This window comes from Pseudonaja textilis, chromosome 2 (genome assembly GCF_049901715.1).
Source record: "Pseudonaja textilis isolate UNSWEBS1 chromosome 2, rPseTex1.2, whole genome shotgun sequence".
Classification (NCBI taxonomy): domain Eukaryota; kingdom Metazoa; phylum Chordata; class Lepidosauria; order Squamata; family Elapidae; genus Pseudonaja; species Pseudonaja textilis.
The window spans coordinates 55,208,617-55,226,734 of NC_141991.1; the positions used below are offsets into that span (position 1 = coordinate 55,208,617).

An 18,118-nucleotide genomic window follows, 5' to 3' on the forward strand; every position below is an offset into this window, starting at 1 on the left:
AACAGACAGATAAAGAGATAATACAAAATTGATCATGGATGTCCTAGAATACTATGAAACCCACTAAGAGAAACCAATGGCACTGATATTCCTGGACTCGCAGAAAGCGTTCGATAATTTAAATTGGCAATTTTTTATAAAACAACTAAGTAGGATGCAATTTGGTAAAAAATTTGTAGGGTTCATTAAAATAATATACACTACACAAATCGCAGAAGTGATACTCAATGGAGAAATAACAGATGATCGAACATAAACAAAGGCGTAAGACAGGGATGCCCATTATCCCCACTTTTATATATATTATCAGCAGAAGTACTGTTGACCAAAATTAGGCAGAATCAGGAAATAAAAGGATTGATTACTAAAAAAGAATACAAAGTGCGAGCTTTCATGGACGACATGGTACTTATTATAGAAGATCCAATAGAGATGGGTAGTATACTAATTCGTGAAATAGAAGCATTTGAAATGGTAGTCAGGCTCAAAATTAATAAGGAAGAGATGAAAATAATAACTAAAAATCTTACCAAGAGTCAAAATGAAGAACTAGAACGTGAACTAGGGATGCAGATAACAAAAAAAGTAAAGTACTTAGGAGTTTGACTCACCGTGAAATGCTCTTCGATAAAGGAAGATAATTATGATAAAATAATATTGCAAATACGAAAAGATTTGGCTAATTGGGCAAAAATTCAACTATCACTGTTGGGACAGATAGCAACTCTAGATAAAATTTAAACTTTTACAAGATAGCAGGTTGAAAGGAGGATTTGGACTTCCAGACTTTGAATTATATTACCAGTGACAACTTGGCTCAAAGATTGGATCAATCTCGACAATAAAAGAATATTAACAATAGACGTCCATGATCTGCAGTTGGGATGGCATGCATTTCTCTGGGAAGGGAAAAATAGATGCCATACTTACTTTCAGAGACATCAGGTCAGGGATGTCATACTGTATGTTTGGGATAAAATAAAAAGAAACCACTATATGAAAATATCAACCTGGCTATCGACAATGGAAGCAATGATATATCCTAACACATTGCATCTAAATAAGATGGTAAAATATAAAGAGCTCTTAGACAAGAAAGGGGAACTGAAAATCCAACAACAATTAAAGGGATAAGGGGATAAGGATCTCCAAATTCAAATATAGTATAAAAGGGATCAGGAACAATTTGGCTTCTTTGGATCTCAACAAGAATTAGATAAAATTTTACAAGGGACTGGAAAATAAATGATTAGCAAAGTGTACAATTATCTATGAGAATATAAAATGGAAGAACAAACAGTAAAAGAGAACATGATAATTTGAGCTAGAAATTTCAGATATGGTATTGATCTGGAACAATGGGAAAATTATGGCAGGTAAATTATAAATTAATGTTGTCAGTTGCATATAAGGAAAACTTTTACAAAATGTTCTACCGCCGGCACCTCCCTCCAAGCAAGATTAACCAAGATGTTTCCCGGCAAAGCGTTGAAGATACAATTATAGCCAAGGAACATATTTTCATATGTGGTGGACCTGTCCCTAAGCCCAGAAGTACTGGCTTAAAATTAAAACATGGTTGGAAGAAATAACAAGAAAAAGAATTAAGACCAGAAATGTTTTTATTAGGTATAATAGGATCTAATTTTAGGAGGAATCTCCAATATAGCATACTCCATATAGTAACCACTGCCAGAATCTCATTTGCTCAAAACTGGAAACAGGATACTATCCCCTCCAAGGCAGGAATAATAAAAAAGATCCTTGAATGTCCTGAAATGGACAGGGTAACAATGGTATTGAAAAACAAAGAAGAAATAGAGTACTATAAGATATGGAATGTTTGGTATGAGTGGTTAGAAAAAAGACACAAAGGCGTCAATTGACAGAAAATATGAGAAAGTGTTAATTAATGTTGTACATATATACATACACCCACCCACCCACCCACACAAACACACATATATATTAATAGCGTTATAAGCTAAATTGAGAAATAAGAGTATAAGTGAATAAAATGGAGAAGCAATTGATATAGTGATAGACTTTGTGAAATAGTATGAACACCGTTACAGAATTGTAAAACGTGGAAATTGTTTTTTAAATTTTATTCAGCATAAATAAATAAATATTTTAAATGGAAAAAAAAATTAAATGAAGTTGAACAGCCAAAAATAAAATAAAATAAATACATACTTACAATACATACTACAAAAAAAATACAATACATACTACAAAAGTGTTGAAAACCTGGTTAATTACTAGATGGCATATTTTGGAAATTTTGAAACATTATCACAGGAATTTTTTTTGAGATTAATTAATTATGTTCATAAACGTCCAGGCAGATTAATATAGATTAGAGACAGTTTAGAGGCAGTATGAATACATTAGGAATTGGCAATTATTTTCTGTTCATACCAAGCTTCACTGGGTTCCTTATTAATACTTGAAAAAGCTGAAGATTTTTTGAATACATAGGAATGATCTTGAAAGCAGAATTATCAATTAAACCTTTAATTCATAAGAATCAGAGAAGAGCTGGCAGCAGCGTTAAATTTCTTTTCTTATTTTTATTTTTGTTATTTTCAAAGCTTTGATGAATAAGTTGATTTCTTACAGTGAAGAGGGATGTTTCAAAACTACCATGTAAAGTGGGAAATAAAGGGGATATCTTTATTTAAAATATTTTATAAGAATCAACTCCAGCATATCTGGATCATTTCAAAATCAAATGCAATCTTTTAACTTTTTTAAGCCTTTTTATTTGTGATCAATGGTATCCTCCAAGGTATACCATAAAGTTAATGGTAGCTAATTACATATTGAAAATATGCAAATAGATAATGATCAGATGCACAAACTTGCAATCTATGTAAGATAGCAATTAAAAAATACAAGGTATAATATTGATTGTATCAAAATCAGTGGGATAAAATTTGTTCATTTGGAAAGATAAGAAATTTAAATAGTACTAATAGTTTAATAATTCTCTAAACATGATTAAAGCTGAAGCTCCACTAGAACCTAAGACACTGTTTCAAAAAAGACAATGTATTGTGAAATTGATCTTAAAATAAATTTGGAACTTATTAAACTTTCTTTGTTCTAACTTTTTGTTTCTTTTATACTATAAGAACAAAGTCTGCATTACCATATGAAGTTATTATAGTAAAATAATTTTTCTATTGCTCTGTATATGTATAGAAAATATTAATGAACAACCTACATACAAAGGGGAAGACACCAATAACCACCTTTCTAACAGCACTATTATATTAAAGTTGAGGGGTCAATTCTGAACTACAAATATTTCTTTTATTAGTGCTAAAGTTTGAATTAAAAGGTTGCTGTTTAATGCAATCAGACACCAATTTTTTATGAACATCAGAATATGCTCCTTCCAGACATTTCATATACCAGCTCTTTTTGAAAGTACTACATATTTTAAAATAGCTTGAAGAAATGGCATGGTCTGAATCTTATTTCATGTGCTATTAGTTATGGTTTCTAGTTAGAACTTTGTATCCTAATTGTTAATGTTGAAAATGTACTCACAAAAGAATGCTAATCTTATGATATAATTTGCTTTTGATATAATCTTTTCCATTGTAATCATTATTTCACGCACCACTGCAAGCAGAAATCATTGCTGAATGGCCAGGATTTAAGTCTGAATACACATGTATCAAGTCTCTTTATCATGGATATACAAAAGTTGGGGACTTCTAATTTGAAGAGTGAAATGTTAAAACATGAATATAATTTCCCTTTAGTGCAATGTATGGACCACTCAATTTTTTCAGCAATTACCATACAGAATAATTGCTAATTTATTTTCACCTATCCATAAGAAAAGAATGGATAGATGAGGCTGTGTATATAATTTTACAAAAATTATAGTTTCTTATAGTCTCATTTGCTTGTGTGACTATGAGATATATCAGTGGATGGCTAACCTTTTGGGTTCCTATGCCAAAAATTAGCACCCAAAAGGCAATGCGCGCACCCCCCTCACATCCCCTGCGCATGTGCATGTGATCCCTCTGTCGCCCCCTTACCTGTATTGGGCATGTGCATGCCTCCCAGCTGATTTTCAGCCCGTTTGAGGCCTTTTTTGGCCTCCCAGAGGCTTGAGGGAAGCCTCTGCAACCTTTGGAGGCCAAAAAATGGGCCCATTTCATCATTTCTGATATTTCCAGAAATACAGCAAGTGACAAAACAGGCCTGTTTTTAGGCCTCCAAGGACTGCAGAGGCTTCCCCCGAGTCTCTGGGAGGCCAAAAAAGGCCTCAAATGGGCCGAAAATCAGCTGGGAGGCATGCACATGTGCAGTGAGTTAAATTTGGCTGGGGATCACATGCCCGCACAAATGGCTCTGCGTGCCACCTGTGGCACGCATGCCATAGGTTCGTCATCATGGAGATATATCTTAAAAACACAACCAGTAATTAGTCTTCGTTCAAACACAACTTAAATTAAAGCTTCTTTAACATTCAAAATCAATGTTTACAAACATTAATACTTTGGTCACCAACCAGTTAGACTAATGAAACATATAGCAGGGTTGCCTTTGAAGACCACTCAGTAAGCACAGCTGGTCCAGAATGCAGCACCATGAATATGTTGATATGACTCTGCAACACCCCTTTTTTGTGAGCTGCTCTGGCTCCAGTGAGCTTCTGGGAAGAATTACGTGCTGATTGACATCTACAAAGTTCTCACAGCAAACAGCTAGGCTATTTGTGGGTATTAAACAATGTCCTCTAATAGCATCCAAGAAGCATGCTTCTCTGTTAGATTATATTATGTATTTTTAATCTTTGTTGATTTGTTTTGATGCCATTTTTAATTTGGCATGCAACACTTAGCAGAATTTCATGCTAAATGGACAGTCATACAAACTGAATGAATTAATGAATGAAAATGCATATAGTCCCCATTGTGTCTTCCTATACTCCAGAAGAGTGCCTATTCAGTAAGTTTGGCCACCAGCCCCTCTTCTCCAGAGAAATAATCTCTGCCACTGAATGATTGAGGAACAGGTTAGTGGCTTCTCTTTGTCTACTTTTACGAACGGAGAAAGTTAAAAAGCTTTCAAAATGAGAGACTGCTTTCAGTATGAGTTGACTTGGTAGGCAAGAAAGCCGGAGGGCTTTTCAACCTTCACTTCCAGTGCAGGTAGTCACACTCTGATCTTGCTAACTGCTGTGTGTAATGGTTTAATAGTTCCCTCTGTGGAGCCACAGTGGCTCACATGGTAAGATGCTGGGCTTGTGCACTGCTGAGGTTGGCAGCTCGGGAGTTTGATTCCCGTAACCGAATAAACTGGGCAAGGACAAAAAAGGAGCATTCAGGCATCCATTGGGTAAAGATAACACCACCCGAAAAAATTTCTTTCACAGTGGCAGCCAGCCACCTCAGTGATCCCTGGCTAACATATGCCATACACTAAATAGACAATATCTTCCTGCCCAACCAGAAGTGTAGAAATAAAAGTTAAGGATTCACACTTACTTTTATAATTTGCATATAGGAATGAGAACATTAACCTTACCTAGCAGTACACAGAAAAAGAAAGAAATAACCTAATTCAAATTCTCATTGGAATATATGCACTTTTACAGAAATAACTAGTTTTCTAAAGCTTTGATTATTTCTACCCACTATCTTAGATTAGATTTAACTGACAGATCAGATTTAAGTTTTCCTTTCATTTTTTTGAGATTATATTTCTCTCCATTTGCTATAGATAATTATTTTTAACACTGCACAAAGTTTCTGTGTGTGGTAGTTTGATTAGTGATTAATTAATTCAACTTTCATACCAATAGTTTGCTTTCACTGGGTTCTCTTTCCTCACAATCAATAAAAATAGGACATGTTTATTTATATTTTAATCAAATGAATACGTTTTACTTTCATCATCATATATTATTCAAGGAACAATACTTTCAATCAATATTTTGACTTTGGTTTGAAGAAATAGAAAGTCAGTCAACTAGTACTTGCCTTTTAGTATTAAACTAGTATATTAAATACTACATGGTATACTTGAAAGTGAAACAGAAATGATGGTAAGAAAAAGACAAATGTTGTCAAAATAGCTGACCGAATTTTCAAGTTTTTCAGAATTTAATAATATAGCATAGAAACATCTCATTAATAATATATACAAGGTAACATTTCACATAAATTGTGTAATTTATAAAAAAGAGAGAGCATAATTTGAATCTTAATCTAAGCAGCCTAAAATATGTGTGTATTTCAAAAAAAGAATATCTCTCATTTCAATCTCTGTAACTTTAAAAACACCAAAAATGTTTTCCCCATTGTCAGGAAGTCAAGTATTTTATATTAGTAAACATCTTTTTTTTTATAAAACCAGTGGCACTACAGCTAAAACAAGAAGATGAAACAACAAATAAAATGAATTCAGGGATTATTATAGCTGCCTCTTTCAGATGCAAAAGAAATAGAACTTTATGTTTATTGTTTGCTCTTACCATTTCTTTGTGATTTGGATAAAAGGTTTGCTCAATCAGAGGAAATTTCTCTGCTCCCAGGGATCTATAGATGGACACCAATTGGGCAAACTACAGAAAAACAAAACATTAAATTTCAAAGACAGTTAATATAAAAATGATCTCAGCATTCCTCTGCAATCCTCTAATCATTACCTATCAAAATCTCAAGATCTAAATTCCAAAATGCCTTAGTGTTTGCCAGATTATTATCTACAGAAAAAAGGAAGTAAAAAGCTACATAAACAACCTCAAATTAATACATCTATTTATAAATATTATCTGGATTTTCCCCTATAGCAATACTTGAATATAGCTCATCTACAACGTATTGCTAAGCAGGCATATTTAGAAATAGAGGATTTTAGTGCCTGTCTGCTTGGTCCTAAACAGATTATGCAAATTGCTTTTTCATAGAGCTATCACTACAGTTTAGTGCCAACTGTAATGCTGCATTTAAGATGAGATCATTTATTCCATATTTCCTTCTTTGCATTCAGTTCTGAGTTACTACTAATAATTGAATGAGATATCTATAGCCACAGTATTTCCTCCCAAGTTTACATAGCTATAGCAAATGTATAGCACAGAGATTGCAATAAGGTCTAATTATACATTCGTGGTCAAATGAGACAAGTCATCATTCATTTAAAAGCATGAAATGCTTTTAAAAGGTAAATTGGGTCAAGCATGGGGTGGGAGAAGGAGCAACAGACCCTATCACAAGAAAAGAGGCTAAAAGGACAATATGGAGGGTTTTTTTTTCCTATCTAAAAGGACACCTGAAAGAGCAACCTCCTACTCATGATTGGGCATTTGATTTTCCTGGTCTTTGTCTCGGCCCATTACCTAGCTTGTCAGATTAGTATAGGGCTGGGGAGATTTAATACTTTGCAGCATATGGTACTTGCATTTGGAAAGAGCTAATTACTTCCAGTATTTGTTCCATTGTGAACCATCATATTATTAAAGCAAATTTGTGAATTATTTTTGCAATGTTAATAAAAATAAGTTAATTTCTTTATTGACAATCATCTGTTCTTCAAAAAGAAGGGAGAGAGAGTGAGAAAGAGAAGTGTGTTTTATTTACTAAACAATTTTTATTTATCTTGCTTCCTTTTCTACTTTTCTTCTTTAACTTTGTAAAAAATTGTTTAATACAAATAGATATAGATATAAATACAGATAACAGCCTCATGGGATGAAAAGAGAAAACTCCAGCCATAATCTCCAGACTGCCTGGCTGTATTAACATTTTGATATGTTTTAATAATCTCTCTCTTCCTACTGGAAAGTAAATAAACATAGCCATAGAAGCCACAATGTCAGATTAGCACCCATTACCACATTCTGTTCAAATAAATAAAGACAAGGTTTTGTCTAAAGGAAGAGATAATAAGTAGCGAGACAAACCAAGGGCATCTCAATAACATATTTTTCATGATGCAGTGTCTAACCTTTGTTTGTACTAGCCTTCTGGTACTGGTTAGTAACAGGGCTTTCGGCTAAGTCGAAAGGGGGGCTCTGCAGTTGTTGAAGTACAGTGGACATGGTGAAACATGCATTGCATTGGATAAAGGTTTCTGAAATATTTGGGGCAGCACAGAAGAAGACTTGGATACGAGGGCATTCTGAGTCAAGCTGAGAACATAGGAATTTGTCCCCACTTCGGCTTTAGCCTCTAGTAATACTTCCAGGCTGACAGAGCAATTGGAGAAAATCCTTCAACGGTCCCAAAGTCTGGTATCTATAATGAACTCACTTAGCTTTTTAGCTAAATCAGTAGTGGGATTCAAAAAGTTTTACTACTGGTTCTGTGGGCGTGGCGTGGTGGGCATGGCTTGATGGGTATGGCAGGGGAAGGATACTGTAAAATCTCCATTCCTACCCATTAACCTGCTTTCCAGCTCCATTCTCCTGTGCAGGGCAACAAAAGAAGACCCAGCCAATCAGCTGGGATTCAGGAGTCAGAGAATAGATGGGGGTGCAGCCAGTCAGAGGTGGTATTTGCCAGTTCTCCAAACTACTCAAAATTTCTGCTACGGTTCTCCAGAACTGGTCAGAGCTTGCTGAATACCAACTCTGAGTTGAATGCTATGAGATAACTATCTAGAAGTCAAATTTAAAAAATGGGATAGAATAAACATTTAGATATGACTGCCATTTAGGCTTCATACTTCGTATTGTACCTCTTGTTAATTTTACATTTTTAAAATCATAATTTTAATTGCCATATTAGCATATTTTAGAACTGTAGATTCTTTTTACTTTAAAAATCTGGAAAACTGTTTTTTTATGCAAAGGATTGGGTAAAAGATAAAAGTATTTTGATTTTAAAAGATAAAATGTACAAAGTTATTGCAAATGCCTGCAGCCTTTTTAACAATTGCAGGAATAACACATTAAACTTCTTAAGGTAGAGAGGCTGGCTGGTTTTGTCTTGAATGCCAGCAGGCAAAAATTATAATCTCACATTAACTTTCTACATGCAGAAATGATTTTATTTGCATTGCATCATACAAATAGAGACTGCAAGGAAAAGCAATGGAAATATGAGTCACAATTACTGTACATAAAGTTTTTCATACAGGTGCTCATATTTGTGTTTATAGTATTATCATCCAGAATGATAAAAAAAAATGAAATGTGGGAAGTCATTCTAGCTAGGTAGTAGTACCATTTTTAGGTTCTTTTGTTCAGCTCCCTTACCTACTGTTTATTATTTCATCCTATTCTCGGAAAAGACACTTTTTATTAATAGCTACTTTATTAACTTTGTACAAGACTGATTACAGCTCTTTTATCTGCAAAATTTTGAGAACTTTGGTGGTAAAAAAGCCACAAGAAAATGAGGCAAAGGTTATGAATATTAAATGTTAATATATTAAGCATTAAATATTCATAGTAATTTAAAAACATTAAGGGATATATAGCATTTATATTATGTAAGGCTTTGAGATGCAATCCAAATGTAAATGTTTTAATAATGTTTTGTAGGTGCACAGGGGCAGACATTGGACTAAATGGTACTCATTTTCCTTTCCTTTCCCCAATTTGACATTCAAATGTTATTCTTCAATTATACAATGAAATATATGATTATTGAATTAGGATTTGTTACTTACTACCCAGGGCTTGTCACAGAAGTTGTAGATTGACTCTAGAGAGTTAACACTTGGGATGCTTGCATAATGCATTCCAATAATTAAATTGCGAAAATCTTCATTTTCGGCCATGCTGAATGAATGTTGCCGGACAAGAACGAAGTCAGGCTTGAATGACCTAAAGAGAATTGAGTTTAACAGTGAACAAACAAATATATTAGAAACTTACTAGAGCTATGGGAGCTACTGAATGAGAACAGGCTGATTAAGATTACATCTAGAGGAAAAAGCATTATGCTGAAAATTGTTTATGTCCTTATATTTTTCTAGACAAGATTCTGGAAATGATTTGCCTCCATCTAGTTTCATAATTCAAAGCAGAAAAGCTCTATGTGTAGGAGATATATTCAATATTGTGCAAATATCAGATATGGTTGCTAAAGGTAGCACTATAGTTGTCATAATAGTGCGATATGGAAGCCATTGTATAGGTACAACTCTGGTCTGGAAGAAATAGAAATGTTAGTAGCAAAATGTATTCTTAAAATGTTTTTTAAGATGTTGTAAAGATAGAACTCCTTTTCCAGGAATAAATTAAAAATGGATTGGCAAGTTTGAAAATCTTTGAGGGAGCTCTCCCTTTTAATCTTTTAGTTAAGAGTCAGAGAATGAAAAAAAGTGGTCCAAGGACAGAGTTGTCATCGTGACCAAAACTATATTCCAAAAGGAAAGTAGAGATTTATGGTTCTGGAATAAAATCCAAATAGGGGACTGTTAGAATTTCTCTTGTAGGGAATAGTATATTTCTATATCAGAGGTCTCCAAACTTGTGGACTTTGCTGGCTGAGGAATTCTGGGAGTTGAAGTCCACAAGTTTGGGGACCCCTGTTCTACATGTTTGCATTTTGTTCAGGCCATAAGCTTCAGTACAATGAAAAATTCCTCTCAAAGGAAACAAAAAAGGCTAGGAGAAAGTAAAGAATTATTTAACTTCATTTGTACTTATTGGTTGTGTTAATGATGATGGAGATTGGTAAAGAAAGGAATTTCACTAACTGGCAGCCATGAAAAAATCTTGGATATTGAAAGCTGGTTGAAAAAAGGGAATTCAGGCAATTTTTTTTTAATCTACCATTTTATAGGTGGTTAGAGGGTGAGGCTTCTGTTATCTAAGTCAGAATGTTTTGATATCTATGCAGACACATACCCATCCTTCTGAGGGAACATGACCAAAACTAGTAACTGATAAATTTTATCCCAAGTTGAGGGTAAAATGAAAATGAAGATGCCATGATAGAGAGTGATGGTAAAGTCATAATTTAAAGGTCTGTTTGTAAAGCTTATTCTCTTCCCTAATTTTTTCTCCTAGGACCAAAAAAATATTAACACTGAATTTGTTGCCATCTGTGAGATCTGGGAAAAACCTTAACACTGGATACTAATTTAGAACTGCTTTATGTTTAAATCCTTCTGCTTTATCACTGCTTGTTTCATATATAACATCTACTTCTGTTCAAATAGGCCTTCAATGACCTATTAGTGCTCACTAAAGACAAAACCAATAACTCTTTAACTATTTTATTCATAGTCTCTCTAGAGCAGGGGTTCCCAACCTGGGGTGCGAGACGATATTCCAGGAGGTGCGAGAAAAGTCCAGGTAATTATATTAAAGAATAAAGTAACAATCTTTTTTTGATAAAATATTATTCAGAATTTGCATAATTTATCCTTGAGCAAAATATAAATTTCAGGGGGTGCGAGGTTCAAGTGAAATTTCTTTAGGGGTGCAGGGCGAAAAAAAGGTTGGGAACCACTGCTCTAGAGCAATTATAGACATTCTAAGATTTTGCAAGTTTGTTACCAGGAATATTGAAAGATGCTTTTTCTATTCTTTGAAAATCTTAATCTGAGGAAGAGAAATTTAGCAGCACAAAATAGCATACTTTTCTTGAAAAAGTCATGGACAAAACCCTCCTGTTAACCTGACTGATAGATAGTTCTTGATGATCATACACTGTCCAGTAGATAAATCTGTTAGCCAAAACCTCACATGAATTAGAACAAAGTGAGATGCTATTTGGATATTTTATCTTAGATATTGAATGGTTTTACTTGTTTGCTACTTATTAATTTATCAAGAAGATGAATAAACACCATAATTACATCAGGGGTGGGTTGCTGGAGCTTTACAGGGGTTCGGGGGAACCCCTATCTAAGATTCTGTGCAATTTGAAGAACCTCCAAATCCCACTCTTGGATGGCCTCGCTCACTCCTACCCTCCCCTTCCCCGAGTCCCCACGCAGCCTGTTCTGGATGCAGGTAAGTGCAGGGTGTGCACGGATGCTCAGGAAGGGTGAAAAACAGGCCTCCCAGAAGTTCGGGAAGGCCAAAAATGTGCCTGTTTCTGGCTTCCAGAGAGCCTCTGGAGCCCAGAGAGACTGTTTTTGCCCTCCTGGCAAAAGGAGGCTTGAGGAACGCCTCTGGAGCCTGGGGAGGGCAAAATGCCTCCCCCCCACCATGGTGCAGGAGACCAACTAGGTCACCATGGCCACACCCACCCAGCAACTGGGCAGAGAACCCATTGCTAAAATGTTTGAAGCTCATCCCTGAATTACATCGTCCATTGACCTGGATGTACCTTGGCTGTAAAACGTGGATGAACCCTGAACAGATTCTATTTCTAATAAAGGATGTTATTCATGATCATGTTTTGCATTTATTTATGTTAACCTTAATTCTGAAAGTCAAACAAGTAAAATAACTTACTTGACAACTTTAGTGCCATTTCGAAAAGCTTGCACATTTACAGAATAATTCCCATCAGCATGAGCTATCAAACTGACCTCTGAAAATTGTGCCTGAAAGATTCAAAAACACATAAATAAACAAACTAGTTTTAAGCTGCTAGTCCACATGTAACTTCTGTGGACATATAAAATTTGAACAAACAAATAGTATCTAGCAAAGTGTGCTTAAAAATATTATTTTATGAGTATTTGCTTATAGAAGAAGTTACACACTTAGAGAACAGAATAATGTTGGAACTGTTTTTTCACATGAAAAATAGAAGCAATGTATAAATGGAAATACCTTCAATAAGTAATAAACACTTCTGGGATCTTGCCAGGTATGAAAGAAAATTTTTCACATATTTATATTACAAACAAAGGTGTCATAAAAATTATTATCATCACTAATTTTAAAAAATTCAAATCTCTTGGTAGTTCTTCCCGTACATTCATGATCAAGTTGTAGATGAGAGCAGATTTGCTACAGGCAAAACTGCCATTCAAAACAGAGCAATTGGAGCCTGCAATTCCCTTCCACCATCTGTCTATAATGATCTCCTTTGACGTCACTTATCCCATGCTGGCAAAGGCACACCCTGAAGTTTTTCCCTTGCCCATTTTTCATCTTGAAACGTCCTTGTTTCAACTCTTTTGCTCCAGGGAGAACAATTCTACAGCCAAACTCCAACGCTCACCCGGAAATGACATTCATTCATTCATTCATTCATTCATTCATTCATTCATTCATTCATTCACACACACACATTTATATTCATACATTCATTCATACATACTTTCTGGATGCTGCATGACTCTAATGAACTTACCCTTCCAGTCCACATTTTCCTAATTTCTGCAGTGTCAAAAAATCTTTAGCCAACATTTATAGTTATGTCCTCTAAAACTACCTTCCAAAGTTCATCTACACTCCTCATAATTTCTGCCTTTTTAAAAGAGGCAATCTTAAATATATTTACATTCATCTATCTTCAGTAGAACATTTACTCCTATTCCTGGTAGAAGATGCCATGCATGATTTGACTCACTCCACAACAGCTAATTAATTCTAGGCTTGTCTGTTTATATAGGGGGAGTGCCAATAATGGAAACTTCCTTCTTGCTTCTGTAGCTACCAGCCTAGCAACAACTTCCATAGACATGCCTGGCCCCAGCAGTTACAGATGTCATGAACTCAATGCTTTTTTCTATGGGTCCTGGCAGTGTTCACTGGTGGATTCATATACTGTAGTTCCAGTTGGTCCTTTTGTTGATCCTACATTTGGATATTTCCACATTCGCTGTTTCCCCAGCAATCTGCAAGTTTTGTGAGCATTCAGCTAGCATGACAATCCCTGATCTGCAGCTTCAGCTCTTCTCTCCATGCATCTTCTATTCTTATGTTACATTTCTCTTTCACATGTCTTAAACTATCTGCTCCATTCACTTTCTATTGCAAATCCAACATCCTTCACTTCATGAAATCAGCAAAAACTGAAGGCAATATACCATGTCATTACAATTATCTTCATTTTTTCCCCAAGCAAATACAATTATGATATTATACTCCTAAGTAAATGTAATGTAGTTTTTATTCATTAGGCATATTCTTTTAATTAAAAATTATACGTGCAACAAAAGTAATCAAATGAAATGAGATAATTATAGGCACAATAAAGAATATATTATGTTGCTTTTCTATTATTAGGGAGGGGTTGACTACAATTTTATCTCCTATGTTAAAAGCTGTTAGATGTTGGGACAGAAATATGATTTTGATCCTATTTACATGAAAAACAAACTATTGAATTAAAGAAAGAACAAAATTTTAAAAAGAATACAAATGTTTATCTTTCTTTCTCTTGTCCTACAAGTTAATCTACCTGAACAAATTATATCAAAACAGGGAAGGAACACACTTCCATTTGGTCTCATAGGAAGAGTGAGTAGAAGTGATAAAAACTCACTGGCCAACTAATCATGTTCATTTCTAAGATCAATTCCATCACTTACTCCCCATCAGTTTTGTCCATATGTGGGCTATAATGCAATCATGTTTGAGAATAAAATTTTTCTTGCAAAGTAAAAAAAAATCCCATCAAGTTCATGAATATCCTCTGAATCATCTACAGTAGAAGTGACAGTAAGTCATATGAATTTATTAAAAGTTTCACTGCCGTAATAAATACCAATATCTTTAATAGAATAATGTAACTTTGCATTTAGAAACGAACAGTAGGAAGCCTTAAAACAATTGTTAAAGAAAACCCTGTCAAGTGTTGTTAAAAACGTTTTATTACTGCCTCAAAATCTCAACAAATTCATATTTTATTCACTGTATTATATAATTTTATTATTTACACTGGGTCAAAAATATTTTTATATGATACCAACTTATTCCATTCTTAATACTCTGAAATAATATTTAACGCTAAGAAAAATTATGTGAGTAATATGACAGTAATCTTTTTTGAATACCTGCTCAACTTTGATGTCGTATTCTCCATGGACATTTTTCCCACGAAAACATTTGGTCCTGAAATAGAAAAATTCTCATTAAAATAAGTTGTAAGTAAATGAGCAAAATCATATTTGTATTAAAAAGCTGTCTTTTAGCAATTTATTTAATACATGTAGTTCTTGACTTACTACTATATTGGAATCCAGAAATTTCATCGTTAAGTCATGATGGTTATAAATCAAAGCACCCATGGGACTGCCTTGATTTTATAAGTTATTTTGTGGGAGTTATTAAGTGAGTTGTTCATTTTTATCAGCATTTTTGCAAAAAAAAAAAAAGGCCAGGAACCAACAAAAACCACTGCTACATGACTGTAGAATGCTGCAACCAACCATAAAAACGAACCAGTTGCCAAGCATTGAAAATACTATTGGCCCTGCAGAATCTGGTTGTAACTAGCTTTTGGAAGGGTCTGTTGTAACTTTGAATAGTCACTAAACAACAACTGTGAAATGATGACTTTATTTAATTGAATCATTGAATTTATTGAATGAGTTTAACATATTTCTATCTATCTGTCTGTTGTGAAAATTTGACTGTTAATATTATTAAGATTAAAAATATTTTAGATTAGGGACTTATAGTCAAGCAATGGAGCTCAAAGGCTAGTATATTTGATTTCTCAAATTTCCTTTTTCTAGAGCCCTTTGCACCCCTGGTTTTGTCTGCTACCTTGGCATAACATATTGCTTTCTACTCTTATTTGTACAGGAAAATCAGTGATATAAATATGAGGCAGCCCTTATAAAAACATATGCTTCACTTGGAGAGATAGGAAGAAATGTAGGAGAAAGTCAAGGTTAACCTGCTTTGACCTTCCTGTATTTAAACACAGTGGAAGGGGAAACTCTATTCTTATAGCCTATATCAGAGGTCTCCAAACTATTCAACTTTAAGACCTGTGGACTTTAACTTCCAGAATTCTGGGAGTTGAAGTCCACAAGACTTAAAATTGCCAAGTTTGGGGACCCCTGGCCTATATTAATAAAGTAGATGTTCTACTGTTTCCTGGCCTGGCCTACCTCAAAGATCTGACACTATCTTTTAGAAAAAAAATCTAATGATGTGTGTAAAAAATGTGAGTTCTTACAGCCCATGCTACCTTTTTGAGAATTCAAAATTTAAATGCAAAAAAGTAATATAATTTCAAAAGTGCAGCCTTATATCTATGTAACGCATATAGGAGCTTTCCCTCTTTCATTGGGAAACAGATCAATCCCATCAACAAAAGCAAACTATTTTAAAAAAGGGGACCAATGTTTAACTTCATTTTTTAAAAAAAAGATAGTATAGTTACTATCACACTGGGAAAGAAAGAAAAAAACAAACTGATGCACTTTTATTCAGTCCCATTTCATAGACATCATCCAATGTTCTATTCTAGTATTTTTAAAAAATCAATTGTGTGGCAGATTGAAGTATCTGACTTTATGGCTATATGACAAAAAGCATATTTCCCCCATGGAGATATGAATTCCATTTTTGGCCAGCAGCGTGCAGCATTCTAAAAATCTGAGCAATATGGATAGTTACAAAGCACTATATTCAATTAGGATTAAATAATCTTCTTAGAGCAATATTATTTCTGATTGAATCAATCAAGTAATCTCTGGCATCTTGTTTCACATGATTTCATTTTTAAATTAAACATTAACACAGAAAACCAAATTATTTCATTTGAGTTTTAACAACAAAATGGAATCTCAACTGTTAATTATACCCAGATTAATTAAATGCTAAAATGAAAAAAATATATATTTTTCATCCTTTAGGACTAAAAATCATTCTTGGTATTGTGTGAATGCATACCCCTCAATATTTAGTTCAGAAATTTAGACAACTGAAATGTTACTAATTTTGAAATGTTCATTTACTGAGATTCCAAAGTTAAGTGGTGCATTCATTGTACAGTTCTTCATTATTCCCAGCATTGCGTCTTGGGTAATTTGTAGCTATATTAAAATATATTTATCTAACATATTGAACATGAACATGAAGAAGATGGAATATTAAACATACATAATAGGAAAATGTTATTTACTGCTACAGTACTATGCAAGATAAATCAACAATGGTAAAAGCATGTTATCTTCAAATAACAGCAACTTCTAATTAATTTTAAATGGTTTAACAGAATGAAGGACCTCTGGTAGAATAAATTCTGATATATGAATAGCCTGGCCTTGTTTCATAAATAAGACATAAATGCGCTTTTCCCAGTAAGTCACAACATCACTACTTTCAATAAGGGAGAAAAGGTTATATATTACATCACATCATCTATTTATCCATCCTATCATCTGCCTAACTACTTACTTACTCAGAGTTAAATACCAAATAGCAATGTTTCTTTTCAATGAAGTGTTCAGAAGTATATAAAATTTAATTCAATAAAAAGAAAGTTTCTTTCTATAAATTTCTTTAATGCTACCTGTATGCAAGAATCTGAAGGCAAATTGGTGCCCAATAAGTCAATGGATTTCAATGTGGGGTGGTGTTTGTTCTGGACTAGCAGGCTCGAAAGCCTGCAACTCTGATTGGCCCACGAATAGCAGATCGTGATTGGTCACCGCAGACTGATGCGATTGGCTAGTAAACGGGCTGCTGCGATTGGCCCTGCCAAGAGCGGCAAACTCAAATCGCTTTCATTGGCTGCCTAGCCGCAGACAGCCCTATATAAGGGGCTGCTGCGGCCGGGATAGCTCGCTCAGATCTGAAGTCACTAATAAAGAGCTGTTGTTGTTATCTGAGTCTTGCCTCCGTTCTTGAACCATCCTCCCAGATTTAACTCTGGCGACGAGGATGGGATGACGAAGTCTACAAGAACTGAGCTAGCTGAAGGAGCATGTGGCTGACAGAGCACAACGACGGCAACATGGCCAGCAGCGCTATACCACCCACCCCATTCGATCCAGCTAGCGAGGACTGGGACTCATATATGGACAGATTTCAAATGTTCCTAGAGTCCAACAACCTCAAAGATGCCACGCCCAGCAAGAAACGAGCCGTTTTTCTAACCCATTGTGGACCAGCCGTTTTTAAGATGGCTAAAGCCTTAGCGAAACTAGCTGAAGTTAAAACTATGGATTGGGACACCCTTGCTCCCATCCTGCGCAACCATTATGCCCCAGCAGTACCAACTCTCATTCGCAGACACGAGTTCTATCAGAGGGACCAGCGTGA

The 18,118-nt window shown here is 34.6% G+C and overlaps 2 protein-coding genes across 4 annotated transcripts in view; both read right to left on the bottom strand.

The window, feature by feature from the left end:
* Positions 1-18,118, bottom strand: part of SYN2 (synapsin II) — a 131,366-nt gene that overhangs the window by 63,587 nt on the left and 49,661 nt on the right. For both annotated transcript variants that reach the window (XR_015741645.1, XM_026724304.2), the window contains exons 2-5: positions 14,893-14,950; positions 12,395-12,486; positions 9,649-9,805; positions 6,506-6,595 (exon numbers count right to left, since the gene is read on the bottom strand). Coding sequence is in view for 1 of the 2 variants with exons in the window: in XM_026724304.2 (XP_026580089.2) it covers positions 6,506-6,595; positions 9,649-9,805; positions 12,395-12,486; positions 14,893-14,950 (397 nt within the window). In the remaining variant the exon portion in view is untranslated. The remainder of the gene's footprint in view (positions 1-6,505; positions 6,596-9,648; positions 9,806-12,394; positions 12,487-14,892; positions 14,951-18,118) is intronic.
* The window catches only part of CNBP (CCHC-type zinc finger nucleic acid binding protein), a 549,700-nt gene that overhangs the window by 2,442 nt on the left and 529,140 nt on the right, over positions 1-18,118 (bottom strand). The window lies entirely within an intron of this gene.